The 27,451-nt window shown below is 39.0% G+C and overlaps 1 protein-coding gene and 1 non-coding gene across 3 annotated transcripts in view; both read left to right on the plus strand.

The window, feature by feature from the left end:
• PON3 (paraoxonase 3) overlaps positions 1–23,597 on the plus strand; it is a 29,577-nt gene extending 5,980 nt beyond the window's left edge. For both annotated transcript variants that reach the window (XM_073238808.1, XM_017674820.3), the window contains exons 3-9: positions 2,079–2,134; positions 5,931–6,096; positions 10,701–10,827; positions 14,007–14,207; positions 15,184–15,265; positions 15,523–15,651; positions 20,905–23,597. In XM_073238808.1, coding sequence (XP_073094909.1) covers positions 5,949–6,096; positions 10,701–10,827; positions 14,007–14,207; positions 15,184–15,265; positions 15,523–15,651; positions 20,905–21,063 — 846 coding nt within the window. In that variant the 5' untranslated portion in view covers positions 2,079–2,134; positions 5,931–5,948 and the 3' untranslated portion in view covers positions 21,064–23,597. The remainder of the gene's footprint in view (positions 1–2,078; positions 2,135–5,930; positions 6,097–10,700; positions 10,828–14,006; positions 14,208–15,183; positions 15,266–15,522; positions 15,652–20,904) is intronic.
• Positions 23,598–27,344: 3,747 nt separating this feature from the next.
• LOC118972671 (U6 spliceosomal RNA) lies at positions 27,345–27,451 on the plus strand. The gene has a single exon (XR_005061744.1). It is a non-coding gene; the product is annotated as a U6 spliceosomal RNA (small nuclear RNA).

Raw genomic sequence — 27,451 nt, forward strand, 5'->3', positions numbered from 1 at the left:
GGCTGCTAGAGGATGGAAGTGCCATTCACTGAAATTGAAATTTAAAAAATGGAGCAGATTCAAGGGGGAAATGTCCAGATTAGTTTGGGACATGTTAAATATGAGGAATGAAAAAGCCAGGTAGAAGTGTCCAATGTATAAGTGAATACACAGGTCTGGAATTTAGGAGAATGATTTGGGCTTGATTTAAAGATTGGAGAGTCAAGAGTACATGGGAGGAAGTTGCAGCCATGGGGCAGGAGTAGGCTGTGCACGTCGAAGGGATGCTCCACAGAGAGAAATAGCCACAGGTAGACAGAGCCTGGAGAAATCCATATCCAGGAGAGAGGTGGAAAGGAGATTAGGGCAAAAGAAACCAAGAAGGGGTGTTCAGAGAAAAAACTAAGAGAAGAAAGTGTTGGTTCAAAAAACTAACCAGTTGGTTCAAAAAACTAACCAACTCGTATTCAATATGATTTTTAAATTTGCTTTATTCTATTCACTGGATTCTCCCAATGCTTATCTTCCTCTTTGTGGAAATAGCATTAAATCTTTCAGGCCTTCCGGATATCATATATAGGTAAATTTCAACTAACTGGAATGCTTAGAAAACAGAAAAGTCTGATTAATTTGATTTTCAGGTTACTAGTTGGGGATTAGTTGCAACCTTCAGTATAGTGAATATAATGAAATAATTTTTCTGTTCTCAAGCTGTCAGTGCCTATTGTTCATATGCTATGGATTCAAATTTGCATTTCTTTCAGCTTTGCCCCACTTTTCTTTTCTCCATTCTCCCCTATTGTCTCTCAATTGCTTTTCGATAGAGTAGCAACCTGTGACCCCAGCTAACCATTTGCTGCATGTTCTAATCACTATAGCTGTGTAACAAGCCACCCCCAAACTAAGTGATTTAAAATGACAACGCTCATTTTGCTCATGAATTTGTGGTTTGGGCAGGGCTCAGGGGAGACAGCTCTTCTCTGTTCCTTTTGTATCAGGTAGGCCAACTCAAGGGCTGGAAACTGAAGTCATCTGAGCCTCTTCCAACGTCACTCTCTACCTTGTGTGGTCTCTATCGTCTTTGTAGCTTCAATGTAGCCAGACTTTTTACATGTAGGTTCAGGGCTCCCAGGGCACGTGCCTTGAGAGAGAGAGAGTGAACACCAGCAGCAGCTATGGTTGTGACCTGACCTTTTATGTCATGTGTCATTACTTCTACCGCATCCTATTTGTCAAAGCAGCTCCAAAGGTCCAACCAGTTTTAAGACTTACCTCTTGATGGAAGAGTAGGAACATCACATTTTAAGAAGAATATGTGGTTGCAATATGCATTGGTTCTGTCGTATTTGTAAACTACAGTTTGCCACACTAGATAACCATTGCCTTCACCGTCAGTTCTGCCTGCTTGGGACCGTGTCATATAGGGGTTTATCTCTTTACTGGGAGCCATGCAAGCCCTTTTTTCATCCTGTTTTTAGTCATAACTTCCTTATTATATGCCTCTTTCCATAGAAAAATGCTCAGGACCAGTTCTCAGTGAGAAAGAGATCTAACTAAATTCTTTTGAATTAATTTATATTCAAGAGTCCATTTTAAGACATCTTGCTTTTATAACAGAGAACAGTTACTCAATAATTACCGAGTGGTTGGAGAATGAGAGATTTGTTTAGGCCAACAAGTTGGAAGAGAGAAATGCTTGGTAGGGAGGATTTTAAGAGATCTTCACAACAGTGACTTTCCAAGTGTTATCTCTTGGTCTGTTGATCAAGTCTTCTCTGAGGAATAAAGTTGGATCTCTCAGGACATACCTTGACATTGTTATTTAAAGAATAACTGTAGGACATGAATTTATTTTACAGTTATTTGCCTTCTTCTCCTGAAAATGGAGTTCTAAAAAAGGAGTGTAGTATTTGAGGAGTCTCCCTCAGGGTGTACTGCACAATTGCATGCCTGTGGGAATCCTGAAAGTTAATACAGTTTCCCAAACAGATAACTGAAAAGGTTTATGTAGTTTCCAAAGAAGTTCCACGTTTTGACCGTGAGATTTACTTTTTAAGCCTTCATGCATGCATCTTCCTGATCCTCCCATTCTTTTGCAGAAAATGGCTCTGAAGATATTGACATCCTGCCTAATGGGCTGGCTTTTATCTCCACAGTGAGTATTTTCCTTGCCCCTGAGATGCTCATGTCAGTAGCTGTATAGACAGTACATTAATGTTGCTGACTAGAGCTACAAGGGACCCCACACTGATCCCACCCACGAGTAAAACAGTCAACTAAAAAAGCCAAAACAGGATTCCAGAGAGCTCATCAGGATGCCACAGGAATGCCCAGGCTGGCCTGCCCATGGTGGACAGTGCCCTGTGGGCAGCTGCATACTCAGTAGGATCTCCAGAAACGTATATTGATTTCCATTCAACTCCTAGACTAGTCTCCAGATTTATCCTGTTGCTGTCCATCTCCATCTCCATCATTGCCCTCTTTGGCTGAGCCTCAGCTTCTGGTAGTCATCTTCTCACTAACTAGCATTCTTCTTGCTATGCCTGCCTGTGGTTAGAGCTTAGTAAAATGTTCATGGATTGAGTGTTAACCATGTTACTGATTGAAAAACCCTGAGCATTTCACAGTTTGGGTCCCTGCCATTCTTTCCAGCTCTTTCAAAGAAAAGTGGAGAAGAACCTGCATTTCATTCCCCATACTGCCTTCACAGATTTGGGATAATTTAGAAGCCATGGAAGCACTGACTTTCAAAAAATTAAAATGTATATATTGTGAAGATATTGAAACTTATCATGTATTGATTAAATCGGTTGCAATTTGGGATGTGACCTAAGATTTTGAAAATGTAAATTGAGTATATTTTCAATATAAACTCTGATTACTAGTGTTGCATTTCCTAATATTTCATTTTGACCATCAAACTACCAAATAACATGAATTTTTAAATCTATCTTTTTGGCCAAAAAAAGGGGCACAGATAATAACTTTTAATGGCCTTAATTCCTAAATTCTTAAGTATACACAGTATCGTCAGGTCTCCTTTGGATTTTAAATTGCTGCTGGTGGTGATATGTGTGGGAGTAGGTGAGTGAGAGGGGATTTTATTTCTTTAGTTTTCCTCTAAAACCAAAGATAAAACAAAACTGTCTAGGAAGGCCCTTTCTTTGTTGACAGCTTTCTATTGTCAATTGAGATGGTCAAGGTTATGCTGTAGACCTTTAAAAATGGTTAATCTATAGCTTGGAGACTTCTTTGCCTTTAGGAAATCATATTTGTAGTTCCTACTGTGCGCTTCTCTGTTTTCACTGGAATGCAAAGTACTGAATTAGTGCTCTACCGAAAGTAGAGACTTTTATCACAAATAATTACATCAGAAATGTTAACATGGAACTTTAAGTAATGGAGCTCTTTTTGTAAACCAACAAACAGCTCATATTCATAGACTAAGGTTAACACTTTCTGATTATTTTTTATCATTCTACAGTGTAATAAATTCAAATCCTTGTTCTTGCTTTCTCCTGTTGCCCTTTCTTACCATCCTAGGGCATGTTTGGAAGCTGCTGATTCAGAGAGTAATTATGTGTAATAGAAATTTTTAGTCTATTTCAAGGTGCCAAGCAAGCTATTTGCTGCCTTACTTTTGGACTTGGCATGCTTCTCTTTGCCTGAAAAATCACTCCCTTTTTTACACATACTAGCTAACTCCTAGTTTTCTGTAAGCCCTCACCATGGTGGCACTTGAATTCTTCAGGAAAGTCTTCCCTAACACTCTGTTTCTGGGGGTGTTAACATGCCCTGTGCTTAGGCTCTAACACACCCCACCATAACTGATGTGCCAGCTTGGTCCTGCCTCCTTCGATATCAAGCTTCTTGAGGCCAGGACTTTGGAGAGCTCATTGCCATCCTCAGCATATAACACACTACCTGGCATACACAGATGCTTGGATATTTATGGAATGCATGCGCTGGCGAATGAAGGCAGTGGAAGATTTTAATGCCTATGCCCACATACCTATAGTCTGCTGGGTAAGATAAGATGTCTGTACCTCCAGGTAGTTCTCACCATTTTCAGTGGTGATAAATGCTGTCAAAAGAATTTTTTGCCATCACTTACCACAAATTCCTACCTGACCACCTTAAATAGAAAACCAGATGAGTGTGAAGCCATTTATTTGCAGAGTTTCATTGTGATGCTTCATCTAGGTCAAGTTGTTCATAATACCACACCCTTATTTCTCTCTGGAATCATTTACATTTCCAGAGCATCCAGTATGTCTACCAGCTGGCAGTGCCTCACATGCCCCTAAACTACCAAGAAACTTGCTGTCATGTTCTGCCTTGAGCTGCCTTCCTGACCAATATTCTCTACTGTAAAAACTTTCTTTATGGTGTTGTGGAAAGAGTCTGTCCAATTAATGCTCTTCAGTTATTTTTTGCTTCTCTCGGCTTAATTTTTCTCAAGTGAAAAGGGAAGGATCAGATGTCACTGACACTTTTTTCCCCAATGCTACCATTATCTAAGCCACTGGGCTTGGTGACAGACTGACTGTGGGGGAATGGACAGACTTGAAGGCTGAATTTTATGGCCAGACATTTGGAAGCACAATGCTGCCCTTACCTGAGAACTGTGGGTACTAATGGGAGGAAGGATCTGAGCAAAGAATGTTGATTTGGGTTTTGAGCTGAGCTGCCCTCAGGAAGAAGTTGGGAATGTTAGCTGGCACTCCAGAGAGAGGGTCCAGGTAAATGTGCAGATTTGAAAACCATCAGTATGGAAGAGCTATCTGAAATCTTATGAATAAGATCTGCAAAAAAAGAAGTACAGAGTAAGAAGGAAAGAGGAATAAATGAGGACAGAAAGAGGAAGAGGCAAGAAGAGAGGCAGGAAGAGAAGTTCGGAGTGAAGAATGACTCCCTAGGGGTCAGGGGGTGGTGCAGTGGAAGGGCCAAAAGTAGTATTATTATAGTAAGTGTGTGGTGTGTGTGTGTGTGTGTGTGTGTGTGTGTGTGTGTGTGTGTGTATGTTTATAAAAAAGGGAGGAAGGAGGGAGAGATAAGGTAGAGTAGGAAGGAGGGAATTTAAATTGACTATAAACGGACATGAGAGTTCAAGAAAACATACAAGGTTGTTGACATTGATATATATCAGAGTGAGGGGAGGCATATGGGGAGGAAATACGCGGAGTTTAGTAACTGGTGCAGAAAAAAACACTGTCAAGGTTTGTCACATTGACCTGGGGTGCAGCAGGGGGCCAGTATATTCGAGGTGCCTATTACTGGTTGATGACCATCTGATCCTTCCAGTAGAAAGAGCCACTGTCCAGGGTACTGGAATGAACTTTTTTTTTTTAACAATATTTAGCGAAAAGGAGTCATGTCTGAATAGTCAGACACATCTAAAGGAACAAAATAGATCAGAAATAGTCAACTCAATGAAAATGGTTCCTCTATGCTAATTCTTGGCTGATTCTACTATCTGTCACTACATAACATGTGTGGAGGTGGAGCAACCTGATGAAACCATACACTCCTCTCTGCTTTGAGGAAGGTTAATTGTGAAACCTCAGGACTGGTAAGAATCTTAGTAATCATACATTTTAACTTTCTCATTTTATTACTAAGGAACCTGAGGCACAGGCAGGCCAAGGGACACACACAAAGTAACAACGCAGTCTAGTCTCCTGCATTAGACCTTTGGGCTTAACCCTTTCCTTCTCTAGAAAAAAATATGGGTTCTTCCCATATTCTCACTCCGATTCCCAGTGGCTTAGATGACAGAGGTAATTCGTGTTAGATCAGATGGTGGCACTAGCTGGCGGAGTGTAAAATCCCAGAAATAGAAAAGAAATGTAGAGCTTTGACCATTTTTGTTAGGCTTTGAGATTTTAGCTTGCATATGAAAATGTTGTTTTGATATATATGAATGCATACTTATTCTCTATTTTTTAAAGGGATTAAAATATCCCGGCATGCCAAACTTTGCTCCGGATGAGCCAGGACAGATCTTCCTGATGGATCTGAATGAGCAAAGCCCAAGGGTCCAGGCACTAAACATCAGTGATGGTTTTGACAAAGAATCATTTAATCCACATGGAATCAGTACTTTCACCGACAAAGGTAAAGCCTGAATGCTTAAGAATAAAGTGGAAATGAGAGAAATACAAGTCACTTGTTCCTTACCTCTCCATACATACATGAAAGGAGGGAAGATGCTATCTTACATAAATATGTCTATCTGTAAGATAATTAGTATGTATCAAAACATTTTTACATATTTCATTAAAGACAGGACACTAAAATGTGGTCCCTCCCCCTTCCTCCCTCTCTCTTTCTTCTCATTTGACCATCAAAACTAATTTGAACACTGTTCTCACAAATCTAACATATAGACTGAAGTCCCTTTCAAAATAATTGTCTGATATTAAAAAAAGGTAACATAAAGCAATAGACAAATTAGACTTTGTCAAAACTAAAAGCTTTCTCCTTCCAATGACACCATGAAGAAAGTAAATAAATAACCCAAAGAATGAAGGAATACATTTGTAAATCATATATTTGATAAGAGATTTATATCCAGAATATATAAACAATTCTTACAGTTCAACAATAAAAAGACAAATAACCCAATTATAAAATGGACAAAAGATCTCAGTAGACATCTCTCCAAAAAGATGTATGAATGGCCAATAGACATATGAAAAGATACTCAATCTCTTATTCAGTCAGGAAATGTAATTCGAAACCATAATGAGATACTACCTCATACCCACTAGGATGACTATAATTTTAAAAAAAACACTACAGACAATAAAAATGTTGGGAGAATGTGAAGAATTTGGAACCTTCACACTTTGCTGGTGGGATTGTAAAATGGTGCAATCACTTTTGAAAGCAGCTCGGCAGTTCATTGAAATGTTAAACATAGCTACCATATGACCCAGAAGCTCCACTCTTTGGTATATATACTCAAGAGATCAGAAAGCATAGGTCTATGCAAAAAATTACACACAAATGTTCATAGCAGCATTACTCCTAACATGCAAAATGTGAAAATAACCCAAATTCCCACCAACTGATGAATGCATAAACAAGAGGTTTTTTTTGTATATTTGTGCAAAAGAGTAATATCTGGCCATAAAAAGAAATGAGGAACTGATGCATGCTACAACATGAATGAAACTTGCAAACAATAAAGTAAAATAATTAAATCACTAAAAGCCACATATTGTATGATTTCATTTATATTAACTGTCCAGAATAGGCAAATTCACAGAATCAAAAAGTAGATTAGTTGTAGGCAGGGCTAGGGAAGTAGAAAGTAGGGAGTGACAGCTAATGGGTATGGGGTTTCTTTCTGGGATGATGAAAATGTTCTGGAACTAGATAATGCTTATGGTTGCATAACTCTGTGAATATCTTAAAAACCACTAAATTGTACATTTTTAAAATATGAGTTTAATGTCAAGTAAATTGTATCTCCAAAAAGCTATTATAAAAAACTGAACATAATTATTAAAACATTTTATATGCTTTAAAACAATTTTCAAAATTACTTTTTACCTGTTCATATTTCATAATTCCAGACTAATTTAATTTTTAAATATTTTTGGGTCCATAGAACAGGTCTGCAAAACGTCACTGGTATGTACTCAAGAAGGGAAGCCCAAATGGGAAGTGTTCTATTTCAGAATTTTTGAAGAAATGGTGTTTTAATTCATCCAAATATATTCTGGAATTATAATGTATTGTTAAGTGTAAGTTTTCTGGAGTAATTTTAATGAATAAAAAAGAATAGGTAATAATTATTTCTATCCCCTAATCCAGCGGATCTTTGTTGAATTCCTTTGGTCTGCTCCAGCAGATTTGTCCATTTTAAATAAATGGGTACATTTTTAAATGCTTGAATACTATTTCATTAAGTAGGTTAAATATTTGCCTGAAATGTTATATATGCAATTTATGTGCTTAGCAAGTCCTTCTTGAAAAGATCATTGTACCTAACAAGTTTGTATTGCTTTACAGTTTACAAACCATTTTCATGTATATTTGTTCTTCAAAATAAACCCCTGGGCCCGACTTTGACACTTTCCCTCTTCCTGCCCCATTCAGCCAACTAGTTACAACATTCTGTTCAATTTACCCCTCAAATGATCTCTTCAAGCTGTCTACCTGCCCCCCATCCTCACTGTCACCTTCCCACTCCAAGCCCTCATCATGGATTCTAGATTAATGGATTCACAGGTTCTTGCCTGGATTCTGCAGTGGTCCCCTGATGGCACCTTCCCTCTCATACCATCTCAATCCACTTACATAAGTTGAAAGTTATTTTTTTAATGCAAATCTGATCATGTCACCCCCTTCTTAAAATTCTCCATGTTGTTTCCATTATTTGGAAGATATACCCCCAATCTCCAAAATGGCCTGGCTTCCTGGGCACCGCTCCTACACTGCCTGGGTTCCTGGCACTACTCCTACACTTCCTGGCTTCTGGTGCTTTCTCTAGCCTCACCAGACACCACTCTCTCCCTGACTTCTGGATCAGTTACACTGCATTTCCTTTACTCCTATAAAATGCTACATACCTCAGGGCCTTTGCTGCAGTGCCCTCTGCCTGAAATCTTTCCACCACTTCTGGCTTACTCATGTCATCATTCAAACCTCAGCTTAAACGTCACCTTAAACGTCACCTTCTCAGGAAAGCTTTCCACCATTGTTTCAGGGTATGAACCTTGTTAAATTTCTTCTCATACACTTCTTTTTTTAGTGCTCCTCAAAATGGCAATTCATTTTTTAAATAATGTTAAATGACATCAACCTTCCTTTCTTTCTCCCACTACTGCTGTACAGTGAGCTCCATCTCATCTTTAGAGCCAAGCTTAACTATCACTCTTCAAGCAGGTGCCACTCTATGAAGAAGGCATCTTTACCACCCTCCACTATTCTTTTATTTACTCATTATTTCCTCTATGTTTTCTCTAGAATATAATCACCATAAAACTATGTGTGACATGCTCATTGCTGGATTCCTAGAGTCTAGAACAGTATCACCTGCATAATAGGTGCTGTATGAACATGTGTTACATAAATAAATGAATGAATCCTATGAGAACAGGCAGGACAGATTTAATACTCACTTTTAAAGATGGAAAATGGAGTTTAGAGAAATGTAGTGAAGTGTGACATCACTTTTTTCAGTAGTAAATAGCAGTTCCAGAAGTAGAGCCCAGGTGGTCATACTGTTAATCTTATGTCCCTTACTCAGGTGAAATTAGGGCTCCAGGGTCTATTTAAATAATTCAAGAGTCATCACTGTTTTGCCTGATGCCCAACATATGATGCTCCACCTGAGGAAGTGTGATACGTGATTAGATTAACCTGGAGCTATTTTATTGCATGGGTTAGAGGTAGGTTTGCTTTTTTTCCCCAGGGTAGTTGGTTTTAGTTTTGGTTTTTCTTCATTGAAATAGGATCAGTTTACAGATTAACGCTCAGGCATATAATCAGGCTTTTGGAAGTGAAGTATGATTAACACTTTATTTTATTTATTAGTCACCTCCCTTAATCATGTATTTAATTCATAAGGCTAAAATATTACACATAAATTATAATGGAGTGAGAAAACAGAGAACAAAAGTATTCTCACCAAGCATCTTTCATGTGGAAGATGAGGTCCAATAGTGGCCTAATGAAGAGGTAAAGCCATGACAGCACATGTTTTGTTCACCTGCATTTGGCAGAGTGTCTGGCTGAAGGGCCTAGTGGTAATGGGGGCTAAGATCCAGCTAGGTTACAGCTTGCCAAGCCCCAGGCCCTGGAGGTCAAAACAAAAGAAAAATTCATCTGTGAGAGAAACTTTCCTCAATTTGCATAAAGGTGCCTGTATCTCAGCTCATGTTTTCCCGCAGCATGATTGCAAGAAGACCCCATTAAGAGGAGGAAAGGAGATGAATGCAGAGCAAGTCCTACAGGGGGGCCTGGGCTCTTTCAAACTCCAGAGCTCATCCGATGTAGAGATCCTGACAAATCAAAAACAGTGCTCTGAGAAGCCAGATTACCAACCTCGATCCTGTTCACAGCAGTTCACATTCCAATATGAAAGCAGGTGAACAGTTCTTGGCAATGATATTTCCTAGAATCGGCTAGTCTTTTTTCTTGAATTCCTATTTACGTTCTGTGTCTGCTGGATTCACTAAGTGGTGGTATTGCAACCTCAGGGAGTTAACTAGCTGTGAAAGTTGATTCTCTAGCTGGGAAATATTGCTCATTTTAAGATGTTTACATAGCCCTGACATTTCTCAAATGTGTGTTGCAATGTAGGCAGTTCTCACAGAAAAGACATATCAGCAAAGCTTTGCTTGCTTTCACCCACTTCTCTTGTTGAAGGACCATTCTGGGAAATTGCCTCGATGTTTGTGCACATTGTAGTTCTGGAGTTTCCTATTAGAGAAGGTAGGCAGGTGAGGCTGAAGAGGCTATGGCAGAAACATCTGGGATTGCTTCTGGGACTTAGTGGTGGTGAAGTCCCTGATGTTTCATTCACCTCCTGAGCCTTGATTTTCTCAAGAAATTGGGGATTCTGGCATTTATTGACTTACCTATCAGGTGGACAGTGGGATCCTGTGCAAGATGTATGAGAAGAATAGACTAAATTTTACACCAAGTCTATAAAGAGTTGCAATAGAGGTAAACTTCTTGGAAATTATGCCTTTTTCCCCCTTCAGACCATAATGTGTATCTTTACGTTGTGAATCATCCCCACATGAAGTCCACTGTGGAGATATTTAAATTTGAGGAACAACAGCACTCACTGGTACATCTGAAAACCATAAAACATGAACTTCTCAAGAGGTATGGAATTAAGGTATTTTGTACTTCTCCTTATTTTTCACCTCTGCTGTGTGCTTTTGTTTTCTTTGTTCAGCAGGCTTTCTTAAACTTTTGTAACACTTTTTCTAAAGCCGAATAAAGGTTCGTATAGTGACACTACCCAGCACCTCACTAGAAACTGCCATATTCAGTACTGAATATGTTTATATTCTCCAACCTTTGGAAAGCATTTTAATCCTACAAAGGTGCTCAGTCAGATTTCCTGCTCTAATTCCACCCCCCATACCACAACATTGCAATACCCACTATCAGGTTCTCTTTACGTGAAATACCTACACCCTTTTTGAAATGTCCTAGTGGGTTGTATTCTGAGAACCACCCTCACTGGCTGTTACCACCTGCCTCCAGATGGGACATTGCTTTGTTCCAGCAAAGCTTTGAAGTAGAATCCACTTTTGTTAAAACTTAGACTGTGCTAGGCACTATGCCAAAATTCATCTCATTTAATTCTCACTCCAGCCTTTAGTAATAGCCATGTGTAAACTGAGACTTAGAGAAGTTTGGGGTTTAGACACTTACCAAAATTACATAATCTGTAGGTGGCAGAACCAGTCAGAGTGTAAGCCTAGATCCAACTGCATCCAAAGCTGGTCTCGCGCAGTGATGAATGCCTTTCTTACCATGTGGAGAAAAATAGTAAGATTTTTAGTGGAGGTTGCCTCTTTCAAGGTGTAACAAACAGTGAAGAATTTGTCTTTTATAAAATGTACTCAACACTGAATGACCGGTTCTCAAACAGTAGAGGTTAATCTTCCCATGGGATAAAAGAATAGGAAAAGAACAGGAAGCTCATTTTCTCTCCTGGGCTCCTATTCCCAACATCATGCATGAATTTCTCCCTTGAGACTGGAGGCAAAAAGCAGAGGGCAGAAGAAGTAAAAGAAGTTGAATTTCTTGACCTCTTACCATGACTTACTGTGCTGAGTTCCTAGGCACAGTGGGCACTGGGACGGCCACAGAGGGAAGGAGAGATAGGGGCAAATCGCTTAGCCTGTGATTCCACTTCCTCAGCACAATGGGGATTCTCTCGCTGGCCTCGCTTACCCCACAGGTCCTGTGCGGATCAAACGCAGTAACATCCCACCCCGTGGGGAGAGCTCCTCAGACAGCACAGCCAGAGAGAAAACTCTATGCACAGTTGTTCTACCATCCTGGACATAGAAGAGACCAGCCTGAGGCAGGGAAATATATATATCTGTGTCCTTTCGAAAAGATACGTGGAAAATTTAACGCTGACACCTCAGAACATGATCTTATTTGGAAATGGGATCATTATAGATGTAATTAGTTAAATGAGGTAACACTGGAGCACAGTGGGCCCTTAATCCAACATGACAGATGTCCTTAAAAGAAGACAGACAGACACATGGGGAGATGGAGAGTGAGATTGAAATCATTATCTACAAACCAAGGGGTGCCTGGGACTCCCAGAAACTGGAAGTGGCAAGGAAGAATCCTCCCATAGACGCTTCAGAGGAAGCAAGGCTTTGTCAACACATTGATGTGAGACTTCTAGACTCAAGAACTGTCAGTCAATACACTTCTGTTGTCTTAAGCCACCCAGTTCATGGTACCTTGTTACGGCAGCCCTAGAGCTCTCACACGGGAGAGTCTACAGCAAACGCTTTGTCAAACCATCCAGGGCTAAGTGCAGCTGACAGCTTGAATCTTGGGATCATTCTCCAATAAACAGCATAAACCTCATTTCAAAAAATCTGGTCAAGATAAGAAAAGGAGAAGAGTTTCTCCACCAGCCCTATCTCCCATTAGTCAGAGGTTTGCCTCAAGGGATGTTAACTCCTGCCCACTCCTGGTTGTGCAAGTGCAAGTCAAGTCTGGCCATACCCAGTCCTTTGATGTCAACAGGGAAGCCCATAGCAGTCCCAGGGTGGGGCGCTGTCAGGCGGCACTGTGGGCCCCAGTGTCAGAACGCCTGCAGAGCTGCTTGAAGTACTGCGAGCGGGAACAGAGCAGGTGAGGCTTTGAGGATCTAAGGAGGACCTTGAGAGGTGCCCTGATGCACACATTAACCAGACATTTCAATGGGTAGAACAAAGTGCTGTGGAAATTAACAGTGAGGAAATTCAACTTAACCTACGGTGTCAGGCAATGCTGTTGGGAGAAAGAATTGCTTAAGCCAAGATCCAAAGGATGAGTAGTCTAGTGACCCTGGGAGGGTGATTGTACATCAAAACCTCAAAGATTTTCCTGATTCACCCAAATTTTTCTTTCCTAAATTTAATCTAAGAATGTTTAATCTTTTTCTACATTTTCTTTTCAGGTTATTGGCACTGTTTTTCTTTTCCAAATAGAAGTGACTTCATTGGTTTTTACTGTTACAAGAGTAACACTGGCTTCGTTTAAAATTTTTAATGGTGTAAAATAACAAGTAAGAAAGAACAGCATTCATAATACCACCTACTCAGAGTAAATATAAAGGTCAGCATAGACTGGTTGTGATACAAAAACAACAAAGAAAAATGCTAACATTTTAGTGGCTCAACTCCTCAAAATTTTTTTTTCTCATTCATGCTATATAGCCATTGTAGATGATTCAGGGGCTCAGTTTTATATTGTTCTCATGTAGGGCCCTGGGAGAACTATGCTCCTTATAATCAGAAAAGTTGCTGGTCACTGTGGAAGGGTGAGGAAAGCATAACGATCACCCACTGGTTCTTAGAGTCTTCCATCTGGAAGTCACACACGTCTTTTCATGTCATTGGCCAAGACAAGTTACACAGCTGAACATAACATCAAGGGCATGGAGAAGCCTAATTCTAGAAGGAAGGGAACCCAAACTATAGATGAACTGCATATGGCCACCACAGATAACCATTATTAACATTCACAAGTCAACAGATTTGGAGTTGAGGTTTATTTGTATATTTCTTCGGGTTTGCTGACTTCTGTGGAAGAGAAGAGTGAGAAAATAACAAATGGCTAAAAGAGAAGCCATCAGGGCAATGAAAAATCATATCCTTTCTGTGGAATTCTTTAATCCATACTAGTTCATGTGTACTTTTTCAAACTGATGAACAAAGTGGTCCTTGAAATTTAGCGATTTTGACCACAATCAGGATATTTAAATACTCTTTGGGTTTTTATTCCCCATCTCTCTCTTTTATTCTTTTTCAATTTAGTGTGAATGACATTGTGGTGCTAGGACCAGAGCAGTTCTATGCCACCAGAGACCACTATTTTACCAACTTCTTCTTGGGATTCTTAGAGGTGGTGATGGATCTTCGCTGGACCTACGTGCTTTTCTACAGTCCAGGAGAGGTCAAAGTGGTGGCTGAAGGATTTAGTTCAGCCAATGGGATCACAGTCTCACAAGACAAAAAGTAAGTGCTTTCACGATTTTTCAATCCTTTGTTTTCACAATTTAGGGGACTCCTTTCCTTAAGATGTGGTTACTTCCTTAGTCTTAAGTAGTCAGGGTATGTGTAGAGGAAGCAGGCATGGCCAGGGTTCACACTAAATGTGTGATCTCAAGCAAACCATTTGCCCCCTTGTGCTTCAGGCTTGCCACAATAAAATAAGGGGTTTAGACTCAAGGATATCTGTCTCGCTTCTAAATTTTTATGAAATCTACCTAATACACTAAAAATGATAATAAATGCATAATACTTCTATCCCTTATGAGGCTAGAAGATCTTAACTACTTCTACTAAGTTGATTTAACCAGAAGTGCTTATTTTAGAAGGAGGCCCAACTTAGTTTACATACTGTGATTATATAAGTTTCAGAGTTATTGATATGTTATGGCAGACTTTTCAGAGAACACACTATTTTGTGCAGTTGAAATTTTATGAGAAACACTCTTTTAAAGTGTTGAAAAATTGAAGGTATTTAAAAAAAAGTATGATGTATGTTGATATGTAAATTTGAATAATAAATGGAGATGATCCTGTGAAAACAACTCTAAGTGGTCTTCTCTTTTTAAAAGCAGTTGTGGAGCTTCATGGTCATCTGACATTCCTTTTCAAGCACTAGTTTTAGAAGTATAGACACTTTCAGCTTTATAAGAATCCACTTACCTCCATTCAATTTAAAGAGTAAATCATGATTCCTAAGTAACAAGACTGTCATCTAGAAACACCAATTTCATTACTTTATAGCCACATCTCATTTTCAAAGCTTTTTTAAAGCACTTCAAGAATATTAAAAATATTACTCCATTATCTTCTACTGTGACTTAGAAAGGCATTGCAGTGTCACATTGAACTACTGTGAATTTTTATCCCTCTTCTCCAAAATATAAGTTAATGTCGTATCTCATTACTACTTGCTTAAATACACACGCTATTTGCTTCAAAGGTATATCTATGTAGCTGATGTACTGGCTAAGAACATTCATATAATGAAGATACACGATAACTGGGATTTAACTCAACTGAAGGTAAGAGAACCCTGGCTTTCCCACACAACATGGCCTCTGACATTAGCTCCCACACTTGACATACAAAATGTGCTTCTTGAATGAGGGAAACATGACTATTTTAGGAGAATGTTAGCGAGATTGTGCTTGTTCTTATAAAACTGAGCAGCAAGCCCCTTAGAAATACTGATTTCAGGATCCAGAAGAGGCTGATGGGAGGGGGGAAGGTAGGGAAGAAAGTCACAACAATGTTTTCACTGCTTCCTCTTTGTTGAAAGGTAATCCAGTTGGGCACCTTACCAGACAACCTAAGTGTTGATCCCGACACTGGAGATATTTTGGCAGGATGCCATCCCAATGCCGTGAAGCTGCTGATCTATAACCCTGAGGATCCTCCAGGGTCGGAAGTAAGTTCCTGTACTTTTCTGGGCTCACAGACGAAGCTGCAAGAACAAACTCCTGAGGTGACTTGGTAGAATTTAGCAGGTCATATGAGATTTTCCAGAACTGACAAATTCTACATATGGAAAGAGTAGAGATTTGACAGGATAAGGATACATAGCCCATTAATTCTTTTAGTGCCAATTTAACATCAGTGCGAGACATAGCACGTCCTGACAAGGGCTATACTTGCTATTGGGAATAATGGGAAAATATTAGCCTGATTTTTCACATTGGCTGAGATTGCCATATCATAGATGCAATCAGAATGTAGGCTCTGAGCAGGCCCTGAAGTTAGACAAAGGAAGAATCATATATCGAACCATTTTCTTTCATACTGTCTGACATGAAGTTCAGATGAAAGGGTTTAAATGACTGTAGTCTCAAATCAAAATTAGTTTTTGCCAGCAGGTTCTAATATATATAATAGTGTTTAGGAAAGTCTCATCTTAAGGATTGTATTTGTCTTATTTAAAATCTCTGCTAAAACAATAACTTATGCAATTGAAATTTTAAAAATTAAAGTATCATTGATATACAATCTTGTGAAGGTTTCACCTGAGCAACATTGAGGTTTCAACATTCACCCATATTATCAAATCCTGTCCACACTACATTGAAATAACTGTCCATCAGTGTAGTAAGATGCTATAGAACCCTTACTTGTCTTCTCCATGCTGTACTACATTCCCTGTCACCTACCTATATTGTGTGTGCTAATTATAATGCCCCTTAATCCCCTTTTCCCTACCTCCCAACCCACCCTCCCCAATGCCTTCACTCGGGTAACTGCTAGCTTGGAGTCTGTGAGTCTACTGCTGTTTTGTTCTTTCAGTTTTGCTTTGTTGTTATACTCCACAAATGAGGGAAATCATTGGGTACTTGTCTTTCTCTGCCTGGCTTATTTCACTGAGCATAACCACCTCTAGCTCCTACCACACTGTTGCAAATGGTAGGATGTGTTTTCTTTATGGCTGAATAATATACCATTGGGTATATGTATTATCTCTTTTTTATCCATTCATCTATTGATGGACACTTAGGTTGCTTCTATATCTTGGCTATTGTAAACAGTGTTGCAATAAACTTAGAGGTGCATATGTCTTTTTCAGTCAGGAATCTTGTTTTCTTCGGTAAATTCCTAGGAGTGGAATTCCTGAGTCAAATGGTGTTGTTATTTTTAGTTTTTTGAGGAACCCACATATTGTTTTCCACAATGGTTGAACTAATTTACATTCCCACAAGCAGTGTAGGAGGGTTCCCCTTTCTCCACATCCTCACCAACATTTGCTGTTCATTGTCTTCTGGATATTGGCCATCCTAACTGGTATGAGATGATATCTCATCATGGTTTTAATTTGCATTTCCCTGATTATTAGCATTGTGGAGCATCTTTTCATGTGCCTGTTGGCCATCTGAATTTCTTCTTGGGAGAAGTGTCTGTTCAGATCCTCCACCCATTTTTTAATTAGGTTATTTGTTTTTTGAGTTTTGAGGCATGTGAGCTCTTTATATATTTTGGATGTTAACCCCTTATCAGATAAGTGGTTTACAAATATATTCTCCCATACTATAGGATGCCCTTTTGTTCTGATGATGGTATCCTTTGCTGTACAGAAGCTTTTTAAGTTAATGTAGCCCTATTTGTTCATTTTTACCTTTGTTTCCCTTGCCTGAGGAGATGTGTACAGGAAAAATTTCCTTATGTTTAAATTCAAGAGATTATTCTTCCCATGAGTTTTATGGTTTCATGACTTACATTCAGGTCTTTGATCCATTTCAAGTTTACTTTTGTATATGGAGTTAGACAATAATCCAGTTTCATTCTCTTATATGTAGCTGTCCAGTTTTGCCAACACCAGTTGTTGATGAGATTGTCATTTCCCCATTGTATATCCATGGCTCCTTTATTGTATATTAATTGGCTATATATGTGTGGGTTTATATCTGGGCTCTCAATTATGTTTCACTGATTTATGGATCTGTTCTTGTGCCAGTACCAAATTATTTTGATTACTGTGGCTTTGTAGTAGAGCTTGACATTGGGAATATAATACCTCCAGCTTTGTTCTTCCTTCTCAGGATTGTTTGGCTATTCAGGGTCTTTTGAGGTTCCATATGAATTTTAGGACAATTTGTTATAGTTCATTGAAGAATGCTCTTGGCATTTTGATAGGGATTGCATTGAATTTGTAGATTGCTATAGGCAGGATGGCCATTGTGCTAATATTAAATCTCTCTATCCATGAGCATGAGATGTATTTCAATTTATTGGTGTCTTCTTTAATTTCTTTCATGAGTGTCTTGTAGTTTTCAAGATATAGGTCTTTCACATCCTTGGTTAGGTTTATTCCTAGGTATTTTATTCTTTCTGATGAAATCATAAATGCAGTTGTTTTCCTGATTTCTCTTTCTGATAGTTCATCATTAGTATGTAGGAATGCAACAGATTTCTGTGTATTGATTTGGTATCCTGCAACTTTGCTGAATTCAGTTATTAGTTCTAGTAGTTTTGGAGCAGATTCTTCAGGATTTTTTATGTACAATATCATGTCATCTGCAAACAGTGACAGTTTAACTTCTTCCTTATCAGTCTGGATGCCTTTTATTTTTTTGTGTTGTCTGATCACCATGGTGAGGACCTCCAGAACTATGTTGAATAAAAGTGAGGAGAGTGGGCATCCTTGTCTTGTTCCCAATCTTAAAGGAAAAGCTTTCAGCTTCTCGCTGTTAAGTATAATGTTGGTTGTGGTTTGTCATATATGGCCTTTATTAAGTTGTGGTACTTGCCTTCTATACTCATTTGTTGAGTTTTTATCATGAATGGATGTTGAATTTTGTCAAATGCTTTTTCAGCATCTATGGAGATGATCATGTGATTTTTGTTCTTCTTTTTGTTTATGTGGTATATGTTGTTGATGGATTTTCAAATATTGTACCATCCCTGCATCTGTGTAATAAATCCCCCTTGATCATGATGGATGATCTTTTGCATGTATTTCTGAATTTGGTTTGCTAATATTTTGTTGGGTATTTTTGCATTTATGTTCATCAGGGTTGTTGGTCTGTAATTTTTTTTTTGTCGTGTCTTTGTCTGGTTTTGGTATTAGAGTGATGCTGGTCTCATAGAATGAGTTTGCAAGTATTCCCTCCTCTTCTACTTCTTGGAAAACTTTAATGAGGATGGTATTGAGTCTTCTCTAAATGTTTGATAAAATTCAGTGGTGAGGCCATCTGGGACAGGGATTTTGTTCTTAGGTAGTTTTTTGATTACCAGTTCAATTTCATTGCTGGTAATTGGTCTGTTCAAATTTTCATTTCTTCGTGGGTCAGTCTTGGAAGGCTGTATTTTTCTAGAAAGTTGACCATTTCTTCTAGGTTATCCAATGTGTTAGCATAAAATTTTTCATAGTATTCTCTAAAAATTTTTTGTATTCCATAGTTATGTTCCTTTCTCATTTCTGATTCTGTTTATGTGCATACACTCTCTTTTCTTCTTGATAAGTCTGGCTAGGGATTTATCTCTTTTGTTTATTTTCTCAAAGAACCAGCCACTGAATTTTATGTGGTATTGAAAACAATAGCATAAAGCATTGCATTTCCTATAGCATTGTGTGTATAAAAGTATCTCTAGTTAATTTAAATATGATATAAATTCTTGGCACATATTCTCTGAGAACTTCATTCACAAAATTTTTTGAGCACTTATAATGTGCCAGACTTTGTTCTAATGCTTAGGATATATGAGAAAACAAAACATACAAAGATTCCTGCTCTTAGGGAGGGGACACAGGCAATGAACAATAAGCATAAGAAATAAGTAATTACATACTAAGTTTGAAGGTGGTAAGTTCTATGGGGTAAAAAGTATAGTAAAGGAGATTAGGATTGCTGTGAATAGGGGGATGGACCTCTTAATACAGAGATCAGGATAGGCCTCATGAGAATGTAAGGTTTGAAGAAAAATAGAACATTTGAGTCTAAGCTTGGGAAATTGGGAAATTAAGGTTCAAATCCTACCCTGGCAATTGGCCCAGTGAACATAAAGTTATTTCTGCTTCCAATATTGGTATTTTACAGTTAAAAAATATGTATATATTTGTTTCTCTTTTTAGCATATTGGTCACAGTTTCTTAAAAAAAAAAAAAAAACTATAAAAAGAAACAAAATTCCAGCCTGAACCTAGAATTGTTACCGTAAGCTAACCAGCTAGCCTTGCCTCATATATGTACCCCCAACAGTGATACATAGAAGTTTTCTACAAATGCCCGAGAACATCCCTTCAAGAGAATGAAAATACAGCCCATAAGATGATTTGAAAATTGTTTAAAATATTTTTCATGTCTCTATTTTCAAGTTTAATCATTTGTTTACTTTAGATAAGACTTCTTTACAATTACTGATATCTTTTACTTTTGGTTGCAGTTAATGTTTTCTACGTAGTTCTAAGCTTGAATATTTCCGTATAATAAACCTGAGATGAAGTTGTACAATCTTCATTAAGATTAAAAAAGAAAACAAAAAAAACTCAGCTGAACTCTAAGAGACATCAATATTGACTCGTGACTCATGAATTTTTAATAGGTTTTCTTTAATTCTTATCGTGTCTTGTTTGAATGAACTTCAGCAAGGTTATTGGGAAACCTGAGCACTTGTGTATTTACTGATTAACAAATGAAAATGTGTTAATCCTGGGGATCAATAGCAGTACTAGCCAGTGATGTCAGATTGAATCCCACTCTTTAAGCTTCCCAGCCACTTTGTAGATGTGAGGGGGCTCCAGCTGTGACAATTAACACCCTACTGATTACACAATGTTGGGTTGGCTCCCTAACTGAGTGGCCCTGCATCATTTCATCCTGTTACCCCCCCCCCCACCACTGTCTCCATGCCATCAGCCCAGTCACAGGCAAGACCCTACCCACAGAGGAACATGGCTCACTCAAGAATTAGATAAGAGCATCCACCAGTTCTCACCTTCTCCTGGAGGAAATGCCTGAGATATCAAAACTGTGCAAACCACCTGTTAAGGAATTTGACCAATGCAGGATAAATAGTGCACTTGACTACATAGATATCATTAAAACCAGAAGGAAAAAAAATGATTGAAGATATATGGATTTTACCTTATTGATTACTAAGAAGAATATTAGCCTTGGAGGATTTGGGAAGGAAACCATCACCGATATATAGTATACTAACAGATAATCTCTCCACAGGTACTTCGCATCCAGGATGTTTTGTCTGAGAAGCCCAGGATAAGCACTGAGTATGCCAATAATGGTTTTGTGCTGCAGGGCAGCTCTGTGGCTTCTGCATACCACAGGCAACTTCTCATAGGCACTGTATTTCACAAAGCTCTGTACTGTGTGCTCTGACTACAGGTATCCCAATAAGTCTACATGTTTGGTAAAAATGAACCCCTAATTATGTGATAAGTGAAACTGTAAGTACATGACAAACACCAACCTTGGTAACTGTGGCAAAATTACCTCCTGCAGTCCAGACCAGGAGAAAAGCTAATGTTCAAATATTTACCATTCTCCTTGTCCTCTAATAGTGCAAGGCACAAACTGCCAGTCAAATGCCCAGCCCACAGATAAAAGCAAGAATTGGTACCATGAGACTGCTCAAAGCCCCCTGAAATTTGCATTCTCCTCAGTACAGACATGAAGGAAACTAGGTTCTGGAAAATCTTACAGAGAAAGGCCTCATTAGCTACTCTAGGGCATGGTAGGGCTGATCTGTTTCTCTGAAATAGGTGTTTCTTTATTTATGGCGATATCTATCTCTGAAGTATGGTAAAGCTTGGCCCTGAACCATAAGATGGAACCTCAGGGTTCTTAACCTCCAACTGCTTTAAACTTGCTTTTTTTGCTTAATTCAATAAATAGTTGTTAAGCATTGTCCCATAGACATGACCCTAAGGAGTCAGAAGTAAATAACACAGTTCTGGCTTGAAGTCCTGTCTTAAGGACCACTTCAACCTTTGTTTCATGAGAATGAATTAAAGTGTCCCTTTCTTGATCAAAAACCAGGACACCCTTTAGCAAATCATTAACGAGAAGCAGTATACTCAAGCACCCCACCCCCTTAGCCTTTTGTGACTTTTATTGTAAAGTTATGGGTTTTTTTTTTTTCCTTCTCTGGTAATGCGGAATTGGTGAGGCCTCTTAATTTTCTAAAGAATTTTGCTCAGTTAGATCAAGTTTTGGGGAAAAGTTTTGTAGCAGAGTAAAGTTGTACTATCTGGCCCTTGTGAGTCTTTCTCATTTATACAGTAAAGTTGTAGTTTCCATTGCTTCAGGGGAGGAATGACAAAGCAGAATGTTATTGTCAGTTCTCAGAATTTAAATATCAAAAGCCTAATCATCAGGATAACACAGGAAAAAATAATAACTAAGAGCATGTATACAATCAGTTAAAAAATATATAATAGTGTTTCTTTCTTTCTGTCCCTAAGCATTACACCCATTAGGTTGGATAAGGTTTACCAGACTAGTGGGGTGAACTTGGAGAGCCAGAGACGGGAAAGCTAAGGGATTTAGATGCCGGTGATGCCGGGGTTCTTGTTCACGAAGCCGAAGAATGAGCTTCACAAACACTCAAGGTAGGAGAGCAAGGTACAGGCTTTTATTTAGAGATAAAGAGCTCCCAGCTCACGCCAGGAGGGGACAAGAGAGTCCGTAGTTGGCTCATTGTCTAGGGGTTTTATGCGCAGTTGAGGATTTTCAGAAATGAGGGTAAAGGGTTAGGGGTGCAGACTTCTTGAGTGGTCCCAGAATGCTCATTCTTGATGAGTAACAGAGGAGATTTTCAGCTCTAGATTCTTTCTCAAGACAGCAGTTTCCCTCTGGGAGCATGTCAATTAAGACTGCCTACCCTGCCCCCAAGGTGGGCTGGGTTTTTGCCTGTTTGCTGAAGTAAGTTAAGAATCTTACTTCTTAACTTCTTGGGCTGTTTATAGTTGGGCTTGCTTACTAAATTTATCTTTTTCCTAGGTTGCAGATTACTTGGTTAGGATCAGAGAAAGAAATATAGTACATAGGTATGGTTAAAATAAGCTGGGCCTTTTAGCAGGCTAAGGTAAATTTTACAGTGAAGTCACAGGTTATGCTGACACACTTTTCTTTATCTGCAGAACACTCAAACATTCCAGGCTAAGTTGCTCCTGGCCTTTTGAGTTTTAACTGATCTCACTGAAGATGTCTATATTCCCAGTCTGGTATCTTTACCCTAGAAAATTAGTGACTAGTGACTGACTTTGCGTAATGCTTATCACAGAGTTTCAATAGGGACTTCTTTGCACATTGCTACATTGTTCTGACTGTAATTATCTTGCTCTGCTTTTTCTCCGGAGGCCCTCACCCTACTCTGCCTAATCCCACGGTCCCTGTCTCATTGGTGGGTTCCTGAGGACCCGCCTGCCCTGCCTTCTCCCCAGGCCAAATTATGAAAGACTGCATCATCAAACCACCAGAGATATTTGAAGGATGGGTAGGCCTAGGAAAGTCACAAGGCTTTAGGGTTCCCCTTCCTGTAGCACTCCCTATCTTTATGGGATTATTTTGAGCCACATCCCTCACAATTTTAACTCTGGGAGGAAAATCCTGGTATAAAGTACCTTTGAAACCAAAATCAGTCAAAGGGAGAAATAAAGTGTGAGAAACATGCTTATTTCTTACAAATAATGCTGCAGAAGAAGAGGCCCCACTCAACCTCACCCTTCCAGATATGCCAGTGCTCCCAATTGTAATTACCTATTGATATGGAGATGAACTACTTCTCTCCACCCCTTGGAAATAATTATTGATAGGGAGATGAACTAAGGTCAGACAGGAGATTCTGGAAATATTGCAACAATATTTTTTTGTGGGAAATACCCACAACAATAAATGCTGCCTTTTGATGATTCACTGTCTCCCTTTTGTAACTCTGGGGTGGGGAGGAATCCCTGGGCAAAATACCTTTGAAATTGAAATCAGTCAAAGGGAGAAATAAGGTGGGAGAAACCTGTTTATTTCTTACAAGCAGTCCACTTCTGCTCTCCCGTGTCTCTCCCAACCCAGCTGCAGAAGGAGGGACCCCACCCAACCTCTCTGGTCCAGATATGCCCTCACTCACCCAAGTAATTAATTACCTATTATTATGGAGATGGACTACTTCTCTCTTCCCCTTGGAAACACTTACTGATATGGAGATACACTAAAGCCAAGCAAGAGATTCTGGAAATATTGAAATTTTACCCACACTACGTAAAATAAACACATTGCCATTTCTACCCTGCTCACAAAAACTGTGCATCGTCATAGAAGTTTCTGATTATCTTAGATGCTAAGTTCTGGAGTTATGTGTTATGGTATTTAATCAGCTAATGGAACAGAAAACTACTATAACATACAGATTCAACAAAGGCCAAAAGTTCATTCTTTTAAAAGATTAATAGAAGCTAATACACATCTGGTGAGACTTAATCAAGATAAAGAATGGCTCAATGATGCAATGTCAGAAATCAAAAATAAGATGTATAGATGCTAAGAGAGATAAAAAGAGGAAGTGATGAACCACTTTATGCCAATAAATTTGAAACTTTATTAAAAGAACAACCACCTAGAAAAAATATAGCACTCTATTAGGGTAATCCTAAACTATAAAATTGAATGATCATTACTCTTTCACTTTCTAGTTCTCAGGAAAGTATCTGATGGGACAGCTTGCCTTTAGGGGGCCATTCAGAGACATCACTGGTCAGGATCTTGCAGGGAAGAGAAGGCACCCTCAAACAGGGCTATTGAGGGAAGTTCTTTAAAGGGACTCTTTACACTATGGTCAGAAGTTTAAGGGAAACTAACAAAACACAGTACAAAACTCTAGTGCTGGCAATGCATGAGAGAGATGGGGTGCAGAGAAGGCCAGGGTGTCTTTCAAACCCAAGATATGAAGGAACAAGATGTGGAAACAGTTACTAGAATCAAAAGAGAGATAAAGTGGAGCCTCTCCCAATAGATGGTGTGTTCATTGGTAGAAGGAGGCAGCCAACCTGTGACACCTCAGCAGAGAGAGAGCAGAGAGGATAAATATCTTAACTCCCTCCACACTAAAAGCCAGAAGACAACGGACTATTAATGAAGCCCATAGAGCCTCCAGGACACAGAGCGATGGGAAGTTGCATAGAGAGTAGATCTTGAGCAGCAAGTGGTTTCATCATGTTGCTGCACTATTGCACATCTGCATGACAGAAGCTAGGTCACTACCATGTCTATGTGTCATCAGACTGGAAGGAGAAAGAGGACAGAGGGTCTCAAGGAGAAATAACCAATGTCTTAAGGCCCAGGACCAGAAATGGGAGTCATTACTTCCATTCCCTTACCAATAGTAAAAACTAACCACAAGGCCACACCTAACTAACTGCAAGGAAAAATAAGTGATGTAATATGACTACAGAAACATGTGCAAGGAAAAAGAAATAATAAATTTCAGTAAACAATTTGTAGTCTGTGTCACAGTCCACCCTTTGGCCACCAAAAACCCATCTGCATTCTTCTCTTACACTTTGGATTCCTCACCAAGGAATATAACCCAAAGTTCCATCCCATTTTTGCACGCAGCTCAAAGCACAGATCTTTGGGTGATGCTTGACTTCTGCATTCGGTTAGATGTGGTTACATGTGGCAGTCTGAAAAATAAAATTATTGACCAAACCCAACACCCTGCACCAACACATTCAATTACAATGGTCATGTACAAGCAGAACAACTATAATAAACACGCCTAGGAAAAGAAAGGTGGAATGGGATATGTTATGCAGTCACTGCTTCATTATTCCTCTAGAGAGGGATTGAGAAGCTTCTGGGCTTGGCAGTGATGTAATTTCCCATGTCCTCTGTGGTTCCAAACTTTGCCCTTTGGGAATTCTTCCTAGTGCATTATGCTTAAGGCCACATCTGTACAGTGGTCTTTGGAAAGACTACATGATTTTAGTAGTCTCCTACAGGCGTAGGTTTGAGAGTCTGAGGACACTTTCAGGACAGGCTTTTCGTTGCTTCTGAAAGGTGAGTATCTTAGAAATTCGATAGGCTTCTGTGGCTTTTGTTTCCAGCCAGTGCCCTGTGCCAACAGCAACACTCAGATTTCTTTTTGGAGCAGTTTTTAAGCCAACTTTATTTCCTGGTTTCTACATCTATACATTTCTCTCTCCCTCATTTAAGTACTGTCTCCTTTTAGGCCATCGGAATGATGGGTAAGAAGAGGCAACCCCATGAATATAGTCTTCCATGGTGCTGGATCCCTGGGCTTTCCTAACTGATTGGAATTCGGGGAAGACCAAGAGCTGTAGCAATCTTGCCTTCTGCTGTTGGGGCACAGAACCAAATTTGTACACCTTCTCTTAGTCTTCTGCTTTATGCCTGCTAGTTCCTACGTGAGCACATAATTTTCTTTACCACCCTCTACAAAAATCATCAAGGAACAAGCAATACATGTCAACATTTGGTTGCTGTCTGGGTAAATGGCCAATCTTTTAAGTTACTTCAGGAAATGGTTTAATAATATATTTTTGGTGAGGACATTTCAGGGGTCTCCAGTTTTATAGCCAATGATATTTGTTTAGTCAACTCTAGTCTAACCACATATTTAAGGTCACTTTATAGAACCCTACTTCCAAGTTCAAATTTCTATATTTTTAAGGTCACACTAAGCTGCTGTTAACAAAGTAACCTCAAATATGACAACTTAGAGAATATAGACATTGCTAAAATGTAGTACATCATAGTGGATAAGTGCATAGATCGGGGAGCCCAGTTTTCTGGATTTGAATCCCAGTTCAGCTGTTTACTAACTATGCAACTCTGGCTTTCTCTGAGTCTCAGTTTTCAGATCTTTAAAACTGAGGCAATAATAGTAACTACCACTGAGGGTTAGTAAGGGGATTAAGAGTACATGTAAAACTTAAAACTTGGAACAGTGCTTGTTACATGTCACTGTTGTATAAGTTACTTGCTAAATTTAAAAATATATTTATAACCTCTTTCACGTAAGAGATGTCAGCTGACTGTTCTGAAACAGATCACACGAAAATTCTGATCCTTGCATTCCAGCAGTTTTCACACAGTGGCATGTGTTCTGTGGAGCATCATCGTCTTCATGATCAGTCATCATCCTGGATTCTGTCCAATGCAAATGGGACACAGAGTGTGAGGACACACACCAAATGTCTCCAGGCTCAGCCTAGAAACAGCACAAACCACTGCCATTGATGTTCTCTTAATAAGAGTACAATTCTGTGGCTCTACCTAATTGGAAAGGAGACTGGATAATTTAGTTTAGCTGGAAGCCTTGTGCCCAGAAAGGAGGGATTTGGATAGATAGCTAGACACTTCTACCATAGTTCCTTTAACTGACTCAAAAAAGTTTGGAAATCCTTATAATTCTGTAGGTATTAAGAAGATTGAGTTAGTAATTTAAAAATTTTACATTAAAAGAAACTAAAAGCTAGAGACCATCAAGTGTTAAGAAAGTTGAAGTGGATGGATAAATTGTAGTAAGTTCATACAATGAAATGCTATACAGTGATGTATACCACAACTAGAACAACATGCAACAACAGGGATGAATTTCTTAAATAATGTTGAGCTACATGAAACAAAAATGAATCCATGTAGTGCTCACTTTGGCAGCACATATACTAAAACTAGAATGACACACAGAAGATTAGCATGGCCTCTATGCAAGGTTGACATGCAAATTCATGAAGTGTTCCATATTTTT

Source organism: Manis javanica, chromosome 6 (assembly GCF_040802235.1).
Source record: "Manis javanica isolate MJ-LG chromosome 6, MJ_LKY, whole genome shotgun sequence".
Classification (NCBI taxonomy): Eukaryota; Metazoa; Chordata; class Mammalia; order Pholidota; family Manidae; genus Manis; species Manis javanica.